Here is a 23,349-nt window from a genome sequence, read left to right as displayed (position 1 = left end):
GACGGATAACGTGTGACTTTTTTCAGAGATAGGGAATGTGGGATTCCTGGAAAGGATTGAGACAGGATAGGCAATGTACTGGCTACTATTTTTTGGTGCTCACTTGGAAGGGCATTAGCTGAAAAAGAGCATGGTTTAAGTATGTTTAAGAGTAGTTTTATATAGGATGTTGACACAGGTTTGAAGTTGAAAGTGGATGTGGTGATATGTGGCTGTTGGGCAGGGTTGAGATTAGATGTTGAGGAATCCTTGGTTAGAGATGCTATACTATCCATAAAATAAGAGTTGAACTGCATTGCAGTTTCAAGTGGTGAATTATTGGGAGAGAATTTAGGATTAAATTGTTGGCTGGGCTGTAAGATGTCTATAATGGATGTCTAAAATTTGTTAGGGTTGTCTTTAGTATTATTCTGAAAGTTATTATAGTATAGTTTTTGTCTTCATTTATTTGCTTTCTCATGTGATAGCAAAGCACTCTGAAGCTTTCTAGATATTGAGGTTTTTATATTTTCACTGTTCTTTCCATCATTTTTCTGTATCCTACATTAGCATTCTCCTCTTTTTGGGTAGACAGATTGCATTATTTGTTTTCAATGTCTTCCTTCTAGGAGTGCAAGGCTATTTAGGATATTTAGAAAAGTTGTATTGAATTCACTTACAGCATCGTTTAAGGGGAGGATTTTTAGGAAATTCCAGTTAATAGATGATAGTGTAATGGTGAACATTTCTGGGTTAAACTTAGAAAGATTATATGTTGTTTTATAAATATGTTATTTAACTGGATGTGTGACATGTCTAGTCATATAGATTGAAGATGATCACTGACAGATTTTGACATTGTACATGTGGATGAAGTATCACGTCCATTCCTTCCATTATGCCAAAGTTGGAACAGCAGAGAATTCCAGTGCAGTACTGACCCTTAGTTGACCCCATTTGCAAATATAGACAAATAGCTAACTAGTTAGTTTGATAGACACAGGTCAGCTGAAAAATGGATAGATAGAAAGATAGATAGAGAATAAAAGTCTGAGTGAGTAAATGTATTGTGTACAGCAAAAAATGGCTTCCTATCAGTTGATTTATTTTATTTATTTGAGACGTGGTGCTGCTGTCAATATATCACAAAGGTGAGTGAGACAACAGATGTCTTCATTACTCAGATTTTTCTCTTTAGAGTCCTTTCACATTCTTGCAATCATTTTCCAAACCACTGCTGAGAATTATTTTCTGCATTACCTAGTTACTAAATCCCTTTCCTACTTGTTACTAGGAATACATTAGTAATATTTCCTAAGGCAATACAGCTATTGAGGGTTAAATAAAGATTCAAAGCTCGCATTTGAAATGCAATGTGACCCTGGAGAATAAAAAGATCTCTGGCAGGTTACAGAAGTCAGCACAAGCTAAGAAATGCTGTAACCAACACTTTGAAAAGATTTCTACCTATTAAGCTGATCGCAGCTGCATTCAATTAATACCCATCAGAAATAGACATAAAACATTGCATAGCAATTATCTCAGCACTGTGTTAAACTGAATTTATGGGTTTTAGAACACAGATCAACATTTTAAGAAGAGGTTATGGGACTTTATTCAGACTTGTGCTCTGCTCACTGAACTGGATGCTGCAGAGGACAAAATGATATGTGCTGAAGTCAATATCTGAACATCAGATGGTTTCTACATTAAACTCTTTTTGTATCATAGTGTTCCTAGTGCTGACACATACACCCACAATTAGCATATGGTGATAGCGGATACAATTTGATGAGACATATAACCAAGGATCCATTCTAGTAGTCAGCATCAAGATGCTCTGCCCATCTCCTGCTCACACACCATAGTGCAAATTCAAACTGGTTATAGGGCAGATCCCCCCTCTCCAGTTTCTATATAAAAATGCTACAGGCACAGGTGTTCCAAAATCTGTAAATTAAGGAAAAGGAAGGCTTACAAGAGGTAAATATCAGTCTGTGTTTGGAAATCTCAGCCTTCTTGAGTTTTGAATCCATGTTCATCTTTCCTGTGGTTCACAGTGCAAGTGATTTGCTTTTCTACATGTACATGTTGTATCCAAGCTGCGATATACTTGCAGGAGAGTTTTTTTGAACTATAAAAGCTATTGCCACAGAAACACTGTTACAGTGAGGACAATTTCAAGACATATTTTTTTCACATATGCATCTTACAGTAAGCAGCATGGATACTGTTTAGGCTTTACATTCTTAACCAGGATATAATGATGGAATAGTGACTTAATCACCTTAGTACCATATCTTAAAAAAATGGTACTGTGAAGTTATCTGATTGAGTAATTTAAACTTATTCAGTTTCTACATTTGAAAGAGATGGGAGACACGACATAGAGATGTTTATTTTTCTTCCATTGTGTAACTATGTTGGTACCCATGTTTCAAGGCATTCTATCATTTTACCTTCAGCAACTGCATTCTTTTTCTGAAATATTTAACTCAAACATAGATTTGCTGCATGTATTTTATTCATGTTCATGTCTATCCATTGTAAAAACAAACCTGCATTCCTTGCTTTGTTGGACACAAATGTGACCATTGTCAAAAAAATATAGGTGTTTATACTAAAGAGAAACCACAGCAATTTAACATTTCCTGGAACATAAATAATCATTTTATAATGCATTTAAATCTTATTACATTTATTTATTTTTTATGTTTTGCCCAGTCATTGATACAAAAGCTGAGACAGTCACTATTCCATCATTATATCCTAGTTAAGAATGTAAAGCCTAAACAGAATTTGTTTTCTATTCTGTCAGATGTAACATTATTAACATGCCATTCTAAGTTAAATTAATTTTGTGTACTGCACTAGTCTGCATAAATGTGGGTGACATTTAGAAGTACGATCAGGCAGGAGGCGAGCGAAGCCAAGTGGCAAAACAGAATCAGATGCGATCATTAGAGCATATAAGCCAGCTGCCGGCATTTGTGGTGATAGGCATAGTCGCAAAATGTCACTGTAGGATTTCTTTTTTGAGTAATGAAAATGTTTGTCTGCTCTTTGATAGAGGAACTCTAGCTCTGTTTGACACTGCGGCCTCTGATGAAAAAAGTGGTTTCGTCTCCCTAATCTCCAGTCTGGAGTATCTTGATGAAATGGCTCTATTCTCATTAGCTTCACAAGCCATCTCCTTTTTTAGTTTGCAAGAGGCAGCTGATTACAGTGCCTCCTCAAACTGATGATACTGAAGTGTTTTCTTTTTTTTTAAACACTAATACTGCCATTATTTTTTACTCCCTGTCAGCATTTACTTGTATTTTCCCCTTTGGTTATAACATAAAAATAATCTGCAGAAGGAGTGGACAGCAGGCATGCTGGTTACTAGTCATTATTGACCTGAACATTTTGTGCTCAGTGTCAGCATTTTCAGTCATTGCCACATTTCCAACATATTGCACCATTATACTTAGCATTCAATATATCATGTTTTGTATTAAAAATCTGTCACCTTGCTCCTTGGTTTGTGGCATTGCATTAACAGAGGTTTCTCCTTGTTTCCCTAAATCATGTTTAGAAGCTCTTTGGCATTCTTTCTTATAGCCAGCCAGATGGTCCCTATCCTAAATGAAAAAGAAATACTTCCCTGCAGACCTTACGTAAACAGTCTATAGGATTACACAGTGTGGACAAATGATAATGTTATGCAGTGGTGATATTTAATAAGAAACAAGGAAACAAAACATTTCATTTGATTTTTTTTAATACCAAGTGATTTCTCCAAGCCATTTCCATAGGCAGCTGACCTTCTGACACGTGTGTTTAGTCAAGCCTTTGTTCTAGCAGTTCCCCACAGTTCTTTGCATCACTACCTGATTGGAATGGTGTTCTACCCTAACTGAAGGACATTAGTATTGTAATTACCTTGTTGTTCCTGATCTAGGACGTGACATCTCAGTAACAGTGTAGGCTACCCAAGTTCATTTCCCAGTACTGCCTGTCAATTGGACATTCATTAGCTTTAGTTTATGCAAATTGATAGCAGTGCAGCTGTGATACCGACCAACTAATGCAGGGAGGCACAACTGCATTACTGAAGGCTGCATCCCCAAGATAGGAGATCTGGAACTATGCTTCCCCTGTCTAACCCTTCCTCATCATTGAACTCTCTATAGCTCACTCATTTTCCTGCTCTTTACAAGTGAGATCAATTGATTCACTTTCCATTGGCTGTGACTGCTAACCAATCAAATTCTAAGTATGTCTACTAGCTGTCATGGATAACATCCTTCATCATCTTAGAAAGCTGTAACGAAATGGTAAACATTGTTTTACCTTACCCTCCTGACTCTTATTTAATGTGACCTAAGAACTTATATACTAAGCCTTAAGTGACCAAAAACTGATAAACATGAGATGTTATTAGCCACTGTGACATAATCAAAAACAGCATCTTTTTATCATGAACAATGATTAGTGTTAAATACATGTGGACTCCCTATATATGCTGCTTAAAATTAATTCACTTGTTATGCACATGATATCTGACAATGAATAATGTTTCATCAAATTGTTTTTATCATTATTCAATACATTATAACTTATAAGTCCAAGTTAATATAAAATTATTTCAGGCCCAAAACTCATGTTTTGAATATTTATAATACATTATAAAGATGTATCATATCAAGATGCTTTGTAGCATACATTTTAGCTTGCTTATATCCCAAAACATGTCTGGATGGTGTATCAGCTCAGAGTTCCAGTTAACAAACAATGCAATAAATTAATTGTTGTGAACCACAAGGTATAGCTTTTTTCACTTTTATTTCCTCAATTTCAGCATTACAGCAGCCAATAATAGTTCCAACATTTAAAAAATCAACATATGCAGTTAACATCAATGCAGCTGTATTTCTTTTTATCATTAAAAACTTTGGTAATAAGCTGGTAACCTGAAAGGAATTCAAATGCATTTAGTTACACCAAATGTACAATCATACATCTGATGTATATTCTCTGGAAATCATTATACTACTGGTGTATTTAAGGAACTGGATTTACTTTAGCTGTCATTACTAAAAGTAAAAAATGTCAGTTAAATTATAGGTGCACAGTTAGTGTAGCTAGATACAGTGGTACATTACTATAGTCTAATGTAACTTTTCAAGGTAGGTTTTGCTTTAAGCTTACAAAGTGAGCTGTAAAGTATTACAGTAGCTCAGATAAAGTCCTGAAGTTAAACTTAAGAGCATGGTATGAATATGTTATAAGCTATAATAAATGTCACTACTTCAGTATGATTACAACAGTATGCATTTCATTTTCTTGGGATGAAATTCCAGCTGTTTTATTAATGACTAAAACAGACATATTTGTTGTTATAATTTTATTGCTATATAAATATATATAAATTAGGAGTCTAACAATGTTCAACCTATAGGACATCAAGAAAACAAAACAACAGACTAAGGAAATTCTTATAAGAGAAAGTAAACGTTTTACAGATTTAATGAGCTAAACTAATATGCTATATACAGGCAATATTTTGTTTCTACTGGTATTCATGAAGTTCAGGCTTTAAACCTAGACCAGTATTTCAAAGATGCAAATCTTCAAAGCTTGACTATAGCAACCAGAAAAATAGTGATGAATTAATATTTTTTTTAAAATGATTTTTGGCCATCATATCATTAAATCCATAATGGAACAAGAACTCAACACGATATATTTCCAAAATTATGCACATTTTGACAAGGAATGTAGAAACCCCATTATAATAGGACATTTCTATATGTGGAACACTAGTACCCTTTCATTTCTTGAAAGGAATTCTATTTATTTATATAAGGCATTAATGTACAATCAATTACTTAACATCTGACAGTACTATAAAAAAACGATTAAATAACTATAATGGGGTGTGTCTTCAACTCATTGTCATATGTAATGAACACAAAATATAGTTTTTAAGAGAACAGATATACTAAAGACAGATAAAATGGTGGTTGTGATTTGTCCTTTTCAGTAATTACTATAAAGCCTCAAGTCTTGTTTTAAATTTTGGCTTTACCTCTACCATCTGATTATTTGGAATACCCTACTCCTGTCCTACATGTTCATGACATTTCACATAAGTTTTTGCTTCACCACCTCTGTGAAAACTCAATTTCCATCTACCAAATCATTCTTTGAAAAAAAATGTATTTCTCGAATTAGCTCCTAGATTCATATCATGAATCTCACAACTACTACTGACAAGTTTAGCATCTGAAGCACAGACACATGGTTCTTTTTTGATCTGTTATCCATACAAGTTTTTATTTAGTTGGTTATCTTTCCATGGAAGACTTTTGGAAGTTTTTGAATACTACCTTTTTATGACACAGCATCATGTGAATGTCGAGCAGTTACAGTGAGAATATGTGTTTAGAATAATCTGACAATTAATTTAAGAAATCAGAATATACTGCTGCAGCAATGTTTCATAGGTAAATACTAGCCACTCACTCTGCAAACTGAGCCAATAAGCAGACAGTGACCAAAGGTAGAATTCAATCCGCTACCTTGCGACTGTCAGATAAACACCTTAATAATTAAGCTAACCCAGTCCCTAATACTTATTTTTAGAGCAAAATAATCATCAACCCTGGTGGGATTGAAGCTGCAATGTTCAGGTCTGAGGACTCATATCTTATCCATTAGGCCACAGGTCACTTTCATAAAAAAAGAAGTATAGGAGTATTCCTTCTAAATAGGAACTGCTGTTTTGAAATGTCTATTTTTACTTTTTGGCTAGTATTGCCATGATGTAGACTTATTTCTACATTTCACTGTGCTATTACCATTCAGACTGCACGCTCTACTACAACTCTTTAGCCAGAAGCTTAATGAGAATTAATAAAAAGCTGGAACATGGGCTCCTTCAGGGTCAGCTTTATGCATTACTAGTGGCTTATTCAATAAAACAAAATGAGCACATCTGATATGTTCAAAAGACTATTTTTAGTAAATTTAAAATGTACAGTTGCATTTGTAATAATTTGTCAAACTACAGATTTTTTTAGGCTGCTACTGTATGATAACTGATAATGATATGTTAATGGTGACATATTTGAATCTTTTTGCCCATCTCAACAAGACTAGTTTAATTTAAATGATTTCTTATGTTCCCACAACTACATTTCTGCTACATTTCAGCTTGAACCATCTCCTGAGTACTATAAACAAATCAGGCCATTTTGTAGAAGAACACCACACCTCCATTGTGCTCTGCTTATGGTAACATTAGTGCTGCCCACACCTCCACTGTGCTCTTCTTATGGTAACAGTAATAATGTCTACACCTCCACTGTGCTCTGCCTATGCTAATAGTGATGCTGTCCACACTTCCACTGTGCCTTGCTTATGGTAACTGTAATGTGGACCACATCTCCGCTGTGCTCTGCTTATGGTCACAGTAATGCTGTCCACACCTCCACTGTGCTCTGCTTGTGCAAACAGTAATACTGTCCACACTTCCACTGTGCTCTGCTTGTGCTAACAGTAATGCTGTCCACACCCCCACTGTGCTCTGCTTATGGTAACAGTAATGCTGTCCACACCTCCACTGTGTCCTGCTTATGGCAACAGTAATGCTTTCTTATAGGTTCATAGGTTCATAGGTTGGTACTAGGCTATCAGCCCTAGGGCCTATACAAGCCTAGCCATAACAATTCCCTGGCTATTTCTTCCCACACTATTTACTTCTCTGGACCCCTGTCTAGCAGGGTGACTGATGTGATCCCCAGGGTGAATATCCTTTCTCCCATCCAGTCATCAAGGTTCCTTTTGAAGAGGGCCAAAGAGGCACTCTGCTTGACATGTATGGCCAGTCTATTCCAGAGTCTGGGGAGTCTCTGGGTCAGGAACCTATCCCTCCAGCATGTTTTGTTTATTGTGATGACAAGGTTTAGATCCCTGGAGCATGTGGCTCTGAGGGATTGGGATTTCTTTAAGTGTAGCATGTCCAACAGCTCTGGGTTTGACATGGCCTTGTATGTTAAGCAGAGATCGCCTCTGAGTAGACAATATGTGACAGAGTATAGCTGGAGTTTTTTAAGGTGGTCAGCGTAGGGCATCTGCTTTAGGCCTGTGATTCTTTTAGTGAGGTATTTCTGATGCCTTTCAAGTTGTTGCAGATGTCTTGAGAGGTATATATCAAATGGGGTGTTGTATTCTATAATGGGTCTAATGAGGGATGAGTACAGTGGGACAATGACTTCCTTTCTTCTGGATGAAAAGCCCTTAGTGATGAGGTGTGCCACAGAGAAGGATTTCCTGACTGTTGTGGTAATGTGGTTATCGAAGGTGAGACCACTGTCCACCTGTGTCCCTAGGTCTCTTATCACACTTTCGGTGTTTAGTGTACTGCCACCTATGTGGTAATTTACGGGTACATGTTTTTTCCCAAAGGGGATAAATATACATTTCTTGGCATTCAGCTTGAGCCCATGGCTCTGGCACCAAGCATTTGTTTCTGTAAGGCCCTTTTGTAGAATATCCACATCATTTGGGGATTCAATAATGGCTCCCAGTTTGCAGTCATCTGCGAACTTTGTTAGCCAGATTCCCTTAGTGTTGGCCTGTACTTCAGAGAAGTAGATGCCAAACAAGAGCGGTCCCAGGACTGAACCCTGAGGTACTCCACTTGTCACTTGTCTGGAGCTGGATTTGGATTTGGCTACTTTTACAGTGTGGGTTCTGTCAGTAAGCCAATTGGCAACCCATTGGGTGATGTAGGGATTAATGCCCAGCTTAGTAAGTTTATCTATGATCCTAGAGTGGGGGATGGTGTCACAGGCCTTGGCAAGGTCTAGATAGGCTGTGTGGACCACCTTACCCTTGTCCATGGCTCTGGAGACTGATTCAAAGAAGTCAATCAGGTTCAGGAGACAAGATCGGCCCTTCACGAACCCAAACTGGGTGGGGTCCAGTGTTTGAATGTTTCCAATGTCTTTGTTTATAAGTTCCATGATAATACGCTCCATGGCCTTACAGATAAGGTTCATCAGACTGATTGGACGGTAGTTTCCGGGATCCAAGGTGGATCGCCCCCTTGTGGAGTGGGATAAAAGTAGCTCTGCGCCACTCAGTGGGCATGAAACCTGAGGTGAGGCTATGATTAAACATGACACTTAGGTGAGGTGCCAGTTCATATTGTAGTCCATTTAGTACACAGCCTGGGATGTCATCTGGTCCCATGGATGCTGTATTCTTAGCTTTGGAGAGTGTGTTTTTTACCTGTGTAGCCGTTATTACTGGAATTTGGCAATCTTCCGGTATTGAGATGGGCCATTTAGGGGGTGAGAGGGGGCTGAAGTTGGCACTGAATCGATCTGCCAGGATATTGGCAATATCTTTGGGATCAGTATATTTAATGCCATTCTGTTTTAGCTCAGAGCAGATCTGAGCTTTTCCATTTAGATTCTTGACATAGTTATAGAATGCCTTGTGGATGTCTTTGGAATCTTTGGCAATTTTATTTTTGTAACTAGCTTTGGAGGCTTTTATGAGGGATCTCAGTTTCTTACTGAAGCTGGTAAGGGAGTTTTTTGCATCCTGGGATTTTCCTCTTTCACCTCCACTGTGCTGCTTATGGTAACAGTAATAGTGTCCACACCTCCAATTTCCTCTCCTTATAGTAACAGTAATGCTGTCCACACCTCCACTGTGCACTGCTTATAGTAACAGTAATGCTATCCACATCTCCACTGTGCTCTGCTTATGGTCACAGTAATGCTGTCCACACCTCCGCTGTGCTCTGCTTGTGCTAACAGTAATGTTGTAAACACCTCCACTGTGCCCTGCTTATGGTAACAGTAATGCTGTCCACACCTCCACTGTGCTCTGCTTGTCATAACAGTAATGCTGTCCACACCTCCACTGTGCTCTGCTTGTCATAACAGTAATGCTGTCCACACCTCCACTGTGCTCTGCTTATGCTAACAGTAATGCTGTCCACACCTCCACTGTGCTCTGCTTATGCTAACAGTAATGCTGTCCATACCTCCACTGATCTCTGCTTGTGCTAACAGTAATGCTGTCCACACCTCCACTGTGCTCCACTTGTGCTAACAGTAATGCTATATAAATATATATAAATTAGGAGTCTAACAATGTTTAACCTATAGGACATCAAGAAAACAAAACAACAGAGTAAGGAAATTCTTATAAGAGAAAGTAAATGTTTTACAGATTTAATGAGCTAAACGAATATGCCATATACCGGCAATATTTTGTTTCTACTGGTATTCAGGAAGCTCAGGCTTTAAACCTAGACCAGTATTTCAAGGATGCAAATCTTCAGGGCTTGACTATAGCAACCAGAAAAATAGTGATGAATTAATATTTTTTTTAAAATGGATTTTGGCCATCATATCATTAAATCCATAATGGAACAAGAACTCAACACGATATATTTCCAACATTATGCACATTTTGACAAGGAATGTAGAAACCCCATTATAATAGGACATTTCTATATGTGGAACACTAGTACCCTTTCATTTCTTGAAAAGAATTCTATTTCTTTATATAAGGCATTAATGTACAATCCATTACTTAACATCTGACAGTACTATAAAAAAACGATTAAATAACTATAATGGGGTGTGTATTTAACTCATTGTCATATGTAATGAACACAAAATATAGTTCTTAAGAGAACAGATATACTAAAGACAGGTAAAATGGTGGTTGTGAGATGTCCTTTTCAGTAATTACTATAAAGCCTCAAGTCTTGTTTTAAATTTTGGCTTTACCTCTACTATCTGATTATTTGGAATACCCTACTCCTGTCCTACATGTTCATGACATTTCACATAAGTTTTTGCTTCACCACCTCTGTCAAAACTCAATTTCCATCTACCAAAACATTCTTTGAAAAAAACATGTATTTCTCGAATTAGCTCCTAGATTCATATCATGAATCTCACAAATAAATTTATTTTCTTAATGATAGTCATCTATTTAGCAATTTGCAAATTTATATCATGGCCCCCCCTGTCTCTGATTTTGCCCAGAGCAAACACATGACATTTCCTTTGACTTGTAAAGCTTTTGGGCCAGATTTGGCAAGCAAGATGTTGGTTAAAGTGCCCCTACTCTATGTCCTTATTGAGATGCAGCTTTGAGTAAGACAGAATAATCTATGAAAAGTCATATTGGTTTATTTCCATGGCTTCATTGCGTTTAGATCTGAGTCCCAAATCACATTCAGTGCACTGTCAGCCGAAGTCTCTTTATTCTTCCCATCTGACATAGAATGTTTAAACCGATTAGTAACAAGCTAGAGAGACATGGGCAAAATGTGTTTTACTCCACTGTGCTCTGCTTGTGCTAACAGCAATGCTGACCATGCCTCCACTTTGCTCTGCTTATGATAACAGTAATGCTGGCTGCACCTCCACTGTGCTCTTCTTATGGTAATAGGAATGTTGTCCACACCTCCACTCTGCCCTGCTTATGGTAACAATAATGCTGTCTACACCCCCACTATGCTCTGCTTATTGTAACAAAAATGCTATCCACATCTCCATTGTGCCCTGCTTATTGTAACAGCAATGCTGTCCACCTCCACTGTGCTCAGCTTATGGTAGCAATAATGCTGTCCACACCTCCACTGTGCTTGGCTTATGATAACAATAATTATGTCTGCACATCTACTGTGTTCCGCTTATGCTAACAGTAATGCTGTCCACACCTCCACTGTGCTCTGCCTATGGTAACAGGAATGCTGTCCACACCTCCACTGTGCTGTGCTTATGGTAACAGGAATGCTGTCCACACCTCCACTGTGCTGGCTTATGGTCACAGTAAAGCTGTCCATACCTCCACTGTACTCTGCTTGTGCTAACAGTAATGCTGTCCATACCTCCACTGTGCCCTGCTTATGGTAACAGGAATGCTGTTCACACCTCCACTGTGCCCTGCTTATGGTAACAGGAATGCTGTTCAAACCTTCACTGTGCTCTGCTTATGGAAAAAGGAATGCTGTCCACACAGCCACAGTGCTCTGCTTATAGTAACAGCAATGTTGGCCCCACCTCCACTGTGCCCTGCTTATGGTATGGTAACAGTAATGCTGTCCACACCTCCACTGTGCTCTGCTTATGGTAACAGGAATGCTGTCCACACCTCCACTGTGCTGTGTGTATGGTAACAGGAATGCTGTCCACACCTCCACTGTGCTGTGTGTATGGTAACAGGAATGCTGTGCACACCTCCACTGTGCTGTGCTTATGGTAACAGGAATGCTCTCCACACCTACACTGTGCTGCGTGTATGGTAACAGGAATGCTGTCCACATCTCCACTCTGCTGTGCGTATGGTAACAGGAATGCTGTCCACACCTCCACTGTGCCCTGCTTATGGTAACAGTAATGCTGCCCACACCTCCACTGTGCTATGCATATAGTAACAGTAATGCTGGCCACACCTCCACTATGCTGTGCGTATGGTAACAGTAATGCTGGCCACACTTCCACTGTGCTGTGCATATGGTAACAGGAATGCTGTCCACACCTCCACTGTGATGTGCGTATGGTAACAGGAATGCTGTCCACACCTCCACTTTGCCCTCCTTATGGTAACAGTAATGCTGTCCACACCTCCACTGTGCTGTGTGTATGGTAACAGCAATGCTGGTCACACTTCCACTGTGCTGTGCGTATGTTAACAGGAATGCTGGCCACACTTCCACTGTGCTGTGCGTATGGTAACAGGAATGCTGGCCACACTTCCACTGTGCTGTGCGTATGGTAACAGGAATGCTGTCCACACCTCCACTGTGCCCGGCTTATGGTAACAGTAATGCTGCCCACACCTCCACTGTGCTGTGCATATGGTAACAGTAATGCTGGCCACACCTCCACTGTGCTGTGCGTATGGTAACAGGAATGCTGGCCACACTTCCACTGTGCTGTGCGTATGGTAACAGGAATGCTGTCCACACCTCCACTGTGCCCTGCTTATGGTAACAGTAATGCTGCCCACACCTCCACTGTGCTGTGCATATGGTAACAGTAATGCTGGCCACACCTCCACTGAGCTCTGCTTATGGTAACAGTAATGCTGCCCACATCTCCAATGTGCTGTGCATATGGTAACAGTAATGCTGGCCACACCTCCACTGTGCTCTGCTTATGGTAACAGTAATGCTGCCCACACCTCCACTGTGCTATGCATATGGTAACAGTAATGCTGGCCACACCTCCACTGTGCTGTGCGTATAGTAACAGTAATGCTGGCCACACCTCCACTGTGCTGTGCGTATGGTAACAGGAATGCTGGCCACACCTCCACTGTGCTGTTCTTATGGTAACAGGAATGCTTTTCTCTCCTTATTGATTACTCTTCTGCCGGATAAAAGTGACCATTCCAGTATCCTATATGTTATTTGCAGGACATTGTGTTTTAAGGCATGTTATAGATGAAACAAGTTGTGATATTAAGGGCAAGTGTCTGCATTTGATTGTTGCCAAGAAGGAAGTTAATCAGTCATTGAAGAAGATGTCTACTGCAAAACAGTTATTTTGCTTGTGAATCATTGCAGGTTCAAAGATCATACCAAGGCCTAATGTTGCCTCTCAGCCAACATTTCATTATCAAGCTCTAAGTGGCTAAGTGCATTTGAATGTATTAAGCAGTACATGCATATTTGTCTGGAATAGCGACAAGGTTTATGCAAAAACAAGTAAAAGAAGTGGATGCCTTATTCACTGCTTTACAATAATCAGCGACTTTGATTTAGAGGTGCAGACTATTATGTCTAATAAACATATTCCTAAAACATGGAGATTAATATATAGTTTCAAGAGTAAACACCTGGTATTATTTTCCACTTCAAGGTGACTGCTTCTTTAGTCTTTCCCTAACTAATTTAAGTATTTAAAACAGAACTGCATTTTTTATTGCCTATAAATGTTGAAAAAATATTCTGTTGATGAGTAATATGTCAAGAACTGCTGTCAGTGTCAACCAAGGGCCATTTTATACTAGGGAGTAAAGCAATGTGATGGACTGAGCTTGTGTTACAGAACGAAGGCAAAATACTTCAAAGCATGTGAAATGTCTGCACTCTTCAGAACATTTGATAATTGCAGGGTTTCTTATTTTAATGTTTGGTCGGTCTTCAGTGCAAAAAATATATACAGTTCCAAACCATTCTCTCTCTGCATTTATATTTGCAGTTCATGGTTCAGAATGATGCAAATGTTGAACAAATTGTGACATTGCTACTGTATTCTTGGGTAAGATACATAGATTGTGAATTGTTATTTCTTGTTGCAAGACTGTTGTTTAGTAGGAATGTTACGTTGCTATTGTTGATAGAAGTACTGCTTGTGTTACAGTAATGCCCTTTATTTGTAGGTAGGTCTCTTAGACCAGTGTTAACTGCAGCAGTTAGTAAAGAAAAAGGTCACAGCAGCGACCAGGGTACCCTAACGTATTTACAACAAACTGATGGAAAAAAACAAGCAGTGTTTCAAAGGCCAATTCCTACTACAGCATATAAGTAACCAACAGCACTAGACCAACACATCTTATTTACCATTATACCATCTTAATTTTACAATAAACAGAATGGCTTCAGATTTTAACATAAATCCAAATTCAGAAGTATACCTGCAAAAGAAATTGCTTTAAGATATATGTATTATTGGTATCAAAAGTAATAAATGTGGATTTTCTTTTGCAGCAAGAGAAACTGGGTGATATTTGCTTTTCGCTACGCTATGTACCCACTGCTGGTAAACTGACTGTTGTCATTCTTGAGGCAAAGAACCTGAAGAAGATGGATGTGGGTGGCTTATCAGGTAAGGGATTAAGCACATCTCAGAAAGGAGCAATCTCACTTGTCAAGCTTGCAGGTGACACTGCAACCTTTTTGTAATCTACTCTCTCCTGGCTACTGCAGATAAATATGGATTGCACAATTCAGTCTTTTAAATGATGAGTCCATTAGAAAATAGTTAGAACTGTGTCACTAGAAATTACAGCCTCCTGAGTCATAAAAAGCTTTCCACAGAAAGCAGTTTTACATTACATTAAATATTTCACATGTTCGTGCAATATACAGAATTGAAATCTAAAAATGTTTTGCAGTTTGCCTTGCTGTTCTCAAACTTGGAATTAGGTGCAATGTAGTTAAATGATTATACATACACACACTCTCACAGACACACACCCACATGCACTCACAGCAAGCATAACTGTATTAAGAATTCATTCACAATAGGGTGATGCCATGTAAGATTATAAGAGATAACAGGTATAAATAAAATAAATGCATAGTATAAATGATTGAAGTATCATTCAATAAAGTCATATAGAATTGTGAAGAAAATAATTTGAATGAAAAAAATTTGTTCAAACAATTACATATATATAATTATGCAAAATGAGTACGCTAAAATTATATAAAGCATATCAGTAAAAGTTTAGAACAAGGAGTCTGCATGTCCTCCCTGTGGTCACGTGGGTTTCCTCCGGGTGCTCCGGTTTCCTCCCACATCCCAAAGACATGCTGTAGGTGGATTGGACACTCTAAATTGGCCCTAGGCATGAGTGCGTGCATGTGTGTGCCTTCTGTGGGAGGTTGGGCGCCGGGCTGGCAACTCGACACCGTAAAACTCTACTGCCAATCATGAGAGGACAAATGATCTGCTGTGGCGACCCCTAACCAGGAAAAGCCGAAAGAAGAAGAAGTAAAAGTTTAGAACACACTAACACAGAGTGATATAATACAGTAAATTGCACAAGCAAGCACTACATGAATGCAAAATCAGGAAGCTAATGAAGCCAGCCTTTCTCAACGAGTAAAGGGCTTGTGATAGAGCATGATACAAGGAGATGGCCTCTGTCATATTATGTACAACATGATACAAGGAGATGGCCTCTGTCATATTATGTACAATTTATGATATTCCAAAATAACACGACTCCTCCATAGTTCACTGCATTATAGCAAAAACAGTCAGTACAATTATTTTTCCAAGATTCATAGGTTCATAGGTTCATAGGTTCATACTAGGCTATCTGCCCGAGGGCATTTACAAGCTTAGCCCATCGTTTTGTGGCTTACACCACCCCTTTAGTATGGGGAACTATACCCATTATTTTGCTGTGCCTCTGTCGAGCAGTGACACTGAGGTAATCCCTGGGGTATATCTGCGATCTCCCATCCATTGGTCAAGATTTCTCTTGAACAAGGCCAGCGAGGTGCTCTGCCTCACATGTACTGGGATTTTGTTCCACAGCATAGGGAGTCTTTGGGTGATGAATCTATCCCTCCAGCACGTCCTATTAATAGCCGTGTCAAGGTTTAAGTCTCCCGCCCTTGTGGCTCTGATGGATCTAGATTTTTTGAGGTGAAGCATATTCATCAAATCTGGGTTTGACATGGCCTTGTATGTTAGGCAAAGGTCACCTCTGAGCAAGCGGTAAGCGACTGAATAGAGCTGGAGTTCTTTCAGTCGGGCAGCATAGGACAGATTTTGAGACCCTTTATCCTTTTGGTGAGGAACTTTTGTGGCCTCTCCAGCTGCTGCAAGTGTCGGGTCAGCGAATGGGGCATTGTACTCAATCATTGGTCTGATGAGTGATGAGTAAAGGGAGACTATGACCTCCCTTGATCTAGATGAGAATCCCTTCATGATAAGGTGGGCAATGTAGAAGGTCTTCCTAACTACTTTAGCTACATGGGTGTCGAATGACAGACTACTATCAACCTGGGTCCCCAGGTCCCTGATAACTTCTTCTGTGCTCAGTGGATTGCCACCTATTTGGTAGCTAGGGTAACCTTGTTTTTCCCGAAGGGTATGACTATGCATTTTTGGCATTTAACTTTAGGCCGTGGCTCTGGCACCAGTTATCCGCTTCTGTGAGACCCTTCTGAAGGATATCTGTGTCAGATGTGTTTTCTACTATGGCGCCCAGTTTGCAGTCATCTGCAAACTTTGTCAGCCATAACCCTCCTGTGTTTGCTTGTACTGGAAAAGTAGATGCCAAACAAGAGTGGGCCCAGGACTGAGCCCTGTGGGACACCACTTGTGACAGGCTTTGAGTCTGACATGGCGCCAGCAGCTCTGACCCTGTGGGTTCTGTCACTCAGCCAGTTTGCAACCCATCTTGTGATGTATGGGTTGACATTTAGGCTGATGAGTTTTTCAATGATACCCGAATGGGGTATTGTATCGAAGGCCTTAGCCAGATCGAGGTAGGCTGTATGGACTGCCTTTCCTCATCAATGGCTTTGGTGACTGTTTCAAAAAGTCAACCAAGTTTAAAAGGCATGATCTGCCTTTGACAAAGCCAAACTGGGTTGGATCCAAAGTCTGCAAATTCCCTATGTCTTTATTTATGAGGTCCATTATGATCCTCTCCATGGCTTTGCAGATAAGGCTTGTCAAGCTAATGGGCGGTAATTTCCAGGGTCGGTGGAGGCACCGCCTTTGTGAAGTGGTACCACAGTTGCAGTGCGCCACTCCTGGGTGCGTATCCAGAGGTAAGACTTTGATTAAACAGCTGTCCTAGCTGTGGGTTTAATTCCTCATTGAGTTCATGGAGCACACAGCCGGGGACACCATCAGGTCCCATGGATGCTGTGTTTTTGCTTTGGAGAGAGCAGTTCTCACTTGGGCGCTGGAGATGTTTGGGGGCTGCAATCGTTTGGTATAGATATCTCTCCTTTTGGGGGGGGAGAAGTTTGCACTGAACCTGTCAGCCAGTATGTTGGCAATGTCTGTAGGATCAGTAATCTTCACATCATTTTGAACTAGCTCTGAGCATATCTGGGAGTTTCCTCCCAGGTTTCTAACATAGCTAAAGAAGGCCTTATGATTGTCTTTTGAGTCTTTAGCTATTTTTCTCTCGAAATTTTCTTTGGATGATTTTATGAGAGCTCTTAGTTTTTTACTTATAGTGATCAAGGGTGTCTTACCTTTTAAGGATTTTGCTCTATCTTGTAGTAGCTTCCTCCTTTTGTTGTAGAGTTTGTTTATGGCTGGGGTCCACCAGACTGGACGCTTGCCTTTGGTACAAAGAGTCTTTGTTTTGCTTGGGATTGCCTTATCCATGCAGTCCTGCAGGTGCTGGTAGAAGGCATTTGTAAGTGATTCAGCGGCTTGAGTACTGTTTTCCGCCGGCTCAGGGGCCTTAAAGGAGACCACACTAGTCTTTAGAAGTGTGAAGTTGGCTTTTGAGAAGTTCTTTACTGTGGTCTTTTTTATTTCAGGTGGGGTGGGATGAGGACCTCCAGCGAGATTAGTTTGTGGTCTGATCTCACCAGTGAGGGGTACACCTCCGGTGTTGAACATTGTGCTCCCATGTTCGTGATGATGAGATCAAGTATGTTATCTCCTCTTGTGGGGATGGTGACTAGTTGTTCCATGGCATTTGAGTTTATGAATTCCAGGAACTTTTGGGCTAGGGTGTTTGGGCTTGAGTAGTGTTCCCAGTCTATATTAGGGTAATTGAAGTCACCTAGTATGATGGTGTTTGGTGATACATTTATCCCTCTAGTGTTTTCAGGAAGGCCATGTGAGGTTCCTGAGTTTGTGAGGGTGGCCTGTAACATGCTACAATTTGCAGAGCAGTCTTGCCTATGGTTAATTGCACCTGGATGGTCTCCGATGCATCATGCGTTGCCACCAGTCTTGAGGTGTGGGTGTCCTTGATGAATATGGATACCCCCCCTCCTTTCTTGGTATTGTCCAGATTTTGGGGCCAGAACGCATGATATGAGGTAAAACCTGATAGCTCTGGGGTGCTCTCAGGAGCCTTGAACCAGGTTTCTGTCACAGCACAGACATCGATGTTCTCCATACTGAGAAGGGCCTCGAGTGCGTGCATTTTGAGATTTAGACTTCTGGCATTGAGCAGCATTACCCTTAGTTTTTCCTTTTTGTGTTCTAGGGTGGTAGGTTTAGAATTTGAGCCTTGCCTAAAAAGGCACTATGGGGTGGCAAGAGCCTTTGCCAATATCCGGAATCCCAAGGGTGACAGGTGCAAGCCGTCCCTTGCAAAGCAGCGTGGCTTGTCCAGCATGTCATCCCAGGCAGACAGACACTGGATCCCCTTTGAATGACACCAGTGTTTAAGCCAATTGTTAAAGCTGATCATCTTATCTCTGTATTGTGGCATCATTCTTGGTGAAGGTAGGATACTGCTCAAGGTCAGGGTCATACCTGTCTGGGCTACATAATCAGAGAGCTCCTCAATGTCTCTTTTCATGTAGTCCAAGGAGGTTCGTCTCAGGTCGTTTACACCAGCGTGGACAATGACTGAATCATATTTGTACCTGCTGTTGAGAGACCTGAGTGCTTGCGTTATGTGGCGGATTCTAGCGCCCGACAGGCAGCTTACTGTGACCTTCTCCTTACTCAGTCTGGTGAGCGGGACGTCAGTGTGTCTGACTATGGAGTCACCAATGACTAGTGTGTCTGGCATTGTGTTTGGCCTTAAGGGCTGTGACTGTTTGACACTCTGACTGTGAGGTCTATGTGTTGCAGGTGTTGTGTTCTGAGGTGGTGGTTGTTTGGGTGTCTGCTTTGGTGGCCTCTGCTGTTTTGGTAGATTTTTGATCAGAGCCTCGAGTATGTCTTTGTGTGTTTATGTGTATGATTTGAGGTTGTAATGGTAATATGTGAGACTGGGTCTATAGTGTGTGTGGTAACCTTCTCCTCCTGACTGGTCTTGCCAGTCCTATGTTGAGAGAGCTCAGCCTCCAGTTTGGCCGTATAGTTGCATCTCGCATGTATTTGTGTTTTGTGGGAGGAGGAGAGGGTTGTCTGTGTACATGAGGCAATTGTAACATTGCCTCAATATTCCCAGGTTCACCAGCTGAGCAGGAGAGGACACTAGCAACTGATCCTCGACATGCTAGAAGGAATAGACAAAAAACTTTAAAAAGATTCCGGGGACGTGGGTGACCAAGAAATGGGGGTTGCCTTTTGGGGTACTATCTATGACAAGAGTGCCGTATCAAGGTAATAAGTACTGTAGGAGCAAGTGCTACGTTTAACAGATAGAGAATAGTCTACTTGGAGTCAAGTAGAGATGATCTTTTAATTATAGGATACGCTGATTAGATCAGTAGTATAGTTCGAGGAAGGTAGTTTTAAGGGAAAATTTGAAGAGTGGACTTTAGGTAGCCGAATAGTTTAAACCTGCTTAACGGCTGCCCTAGTGTGCAACAGTAGCAACTCCGCTAAATCGGCTAAATCGCTAAAGCGTGCTTTATAGCAGGGGCTGGAAAAGACAGGAAATGACCCAAATTGGCCAACAAACCACAAGTCACTGCCCTAAACCACTCCTCTGAGGACAAATGAAGGAGTTATGGAAATGACCCCTAGTGGCCAATAAAACTACAGTTTCAGGTCAGTAACCACCTCTCCGGGGCAGGGAAGCTGCTCAATGTTAGTCACTGCCACTGATAAACACAGAGACCCTCCTTCAGCCCAAGCAAAATGGCCTCACAGAAACTTTCAAACAGTTCAGGAACAGCAAGCCTGTAACTGAACTTTTTAACTCTCAGAAAAGTGGGAAAAAGCAAGATTTTTTTTGTTTTGTTTTTACAGAGATAGCAGAGGTTCACAAGTAATATCAAGTTATAACAGTGCAGTAAATGACCCCACACAAGAGTGCTAGGTCAAGGACAGAAAATATGCAAGTTTTAAGAAAAAACGATTTAAAATTAAGTGCAAACAGGAAATTCAGCAAACAGCTTTTGGTTGTGCTCTAAATACAGCTACTAATACAGAAATCAAGTTTAACAAGCCAGAAAATGCTCAAGCTAGGCAGCTATGCAGAAAAACTTAGCAAATAAACAGAGAAAAATACTTAGAATCTCAAAAGTGGCTCCTTCTTCTCTCAGCGTTTTTCCTCTTGGAGGGTGCTTCACCAACAGCCAACAAGCCTGAAAAGACGCTCAAACCACGAGGCAACTAGGTTTTAAGAGAGGAAGATGAAGGAGTTATGGAAATGACCCCTAGTGGCCAATAAAACTACAGTTTCAAGTCAGTAACCACCTCTCCGGGGCAGGAAGCTGCTCAATGTTAGTCACTGCCACTGATAAACACAGAGACCCTCCTTCAGCCCAAGCAAAAATGGCCTCACAGAAACTTTCAAACAGTTCAGGAACAGCAAGCCTGTAACTGAACTTTTTTAACTCAGAAAAGTGGGAAAAAAGCAAGATTTTTTTTTTGTTTTTGTTTTTTTACAGAGATAGCAGAGGTTCACAAGTAATATCAAGTTATAACAGTGCAGTAAATGACCCCACACAAGAGTGCTAGGTCAAGGACAGAAAATATGCAAGTTTTAAGAAAAAACGATTTAAAATTAAGTGCAAACAGGAAATTCAGCAAACAGCTTTTGGTTGTGCTCTAAATACAGCTACTAATACAGAAATCAAGTTTAACAAGCCAGAAAATGCTCAAGCTAGGCAGCTATGCAAAAAAACTTAGCAAATAAACAGAGAAAAAATACTTAAAATCTCAAAAGTGGCTCCCTTCTTCTCTCAGCGTTTTTTCCTCTTGGAGGGTGCTTCACCAACAGCCAACAAGCCTGAAAAGACGCTCAAACCACGAGGCAACTAGGTTTTAAGAGAGGAAGATGAAGGAGTTATGGAAATGACCCCTAGTGGCCAATAAAACTACAGTTTCAAGTCAGTAAGTTTGTACCTTTGAGATTGAGCACGGTGCAAACACTTTGGTATTTTATTTCTACACTAGCTACCTTATCTTGCAAAACTTGACCGACATTGTAGCTCATGGATTTTATCTATCTGCATCGGTACATTTGCAGGAGATAAAGAAATTGCTGAATTGTTTATACTCTCTTTTAAAACCACAAACACAAAAACAGATACTGCAGACTAATAACATAATTGAAAAATCAGAGATAATCAGAGTTACTGAATGTTATGTTATATAAACTGTTTTTTGTTTCAGTAACCGATACTGTTTTGGGCAATGATATAGATACGTATTTTTTCATTAGTAGAAAGTCAAGTGTCAAAGGAGTAGGAGGCAAGCCATCTTTTTAAGTTATCTGATTAGAAACATTAAAAGCACTGTGGATATTTATTCTGATAAAATATTTCCAGATGTTTTCACAAAAATTATGCTGTCTGGGGCTGTGCTGATTTATTGGCACTTGCATAGTGATTGCGTGATTTTCTTAACTATAAGGCATACTAAGGCATGCTTTGAGTCTCACTGACCGTATCCCACAAAGATGCAGAAGCATGTAGTGAATGGCTGTATGATTTTAATTTTCAAGGACTGAAATGCACACAGAGAAAATTATGAAAAGTCATTTTAAATAAATATAGAATGAAAAAAGACACAAACATGGCTTCAGCATACATAATTATCTAGTTTTGATACAAAGGATTTAAGTACAGATGACAAAGGCAAAGGATATATTCTACTATATTAATCCTAGGTTTTGAAATGATCATTAGGACAGCATTTTGTGATTTTCTGTGTTGACATCAAAGCAGTATATAATGTAAGGAATGTATGCTATTGAGTAGCTAACAATAAATTCTTTTCATCCTCATAGTAAGAGTTGAAGTATGACTCTCTAGTAGTTTAAAGTTCTCACCACTTAGCATAGCTGTTAATGAAAATACAGTTTCTTTGAAGAGTAGAACCTGTAAAAATATAATTCAGTTTCACCCACGACAGACACTATGGATGGTTGCTAATCATTGCATAACAAATGTTGACAATGTGCTGCTTTAGTATCTTTCCAGAGTTTCAGGTTAACATGAGATTCAGAAAAAGAAGTTGTCAAATCGATTTGTTTTTAATCACTCATTGATGGAAGCCTACTTTATATTTTAATGGGTTACTTTAGTGAACTTGTCTGGTTAAATTATTTTCAAGTAGCACACATAATAAATTTGGATACTGAGGGACTCAAACATAGATTACAAGATAAACTTCATTAGAAGATGATATTCTTAAGACAGGCTGCATCTGTGTACGTGGGGGGAGGGTAAGAGGCATCTATCTGTCTTTATTATATACCTATGGATATAAAATAGATGCAGCTATAGATGCATATATAAATATAGATACTGATATAGATATTACAGAGAGAGAGAGAGAGTGAAAGTCTGTTCTATAAGTGGTCTGGTCCGCAATACTTTGTTCGGATACCATCCCAGAATTATCTTTACCCATTTATTTCTCAATGTGGTTACTGACATCGAGTCCTTTAAGTCAACAAGTTATTGCAAGAAGCATGAAAAAGCCATCAAATGTTTATTATATTATCTTTCTTGTGTAATATATGGTACAAAAGAATTGGTATCATTCC

At 39.7% G+C, this 23,349-nt stretch overlaps 1 protein-coding gene across 1 annotated transcript in view; it reads left to right on the top strand.

Annotated features, from left to right (window-relative positions):
* The window catches only part of LOC122797812 (synaptotagmin-1-like), a 1,293,557-nt gene extending 1,278,643 nt beyond the window's left edge, over positions 1-14,914 (top strand). The window contains exon 7 of the mRNA XM_044066335.1: positions 14,720-14,914. Within this exon, the coding sequence (XP_043922270.1) occupies positions 14,720-14,914 (195 nt within the window). The remainder of the gene's footprint in view (positions 1-14,719) is intronic.
* The last annotated feature ends 8,435 nt before the right edge of the window (positions 14,915-23,349 follow it).

The sequence above is a fragment of the Protopterus annectens genome, chromosome 3.part1 (assembly GCF_019279795.1).
Source record: "Protopterus annectens isolate FY-2018-M chromosome 3.part1, PAN1.0, whole genome shotgun sequence".
NCBI classification, from domain to species: Eukaryota; Metazoa; Chordata; order Ceratodontiformes; family Protopteridae; genus Protopterus; species Protopterus annectens.
The sequence above is the reverse complement of the archived record's forward strand: the minus strand, read 5'-3'. Positions and strand labels throughout refer to the sequence as shown.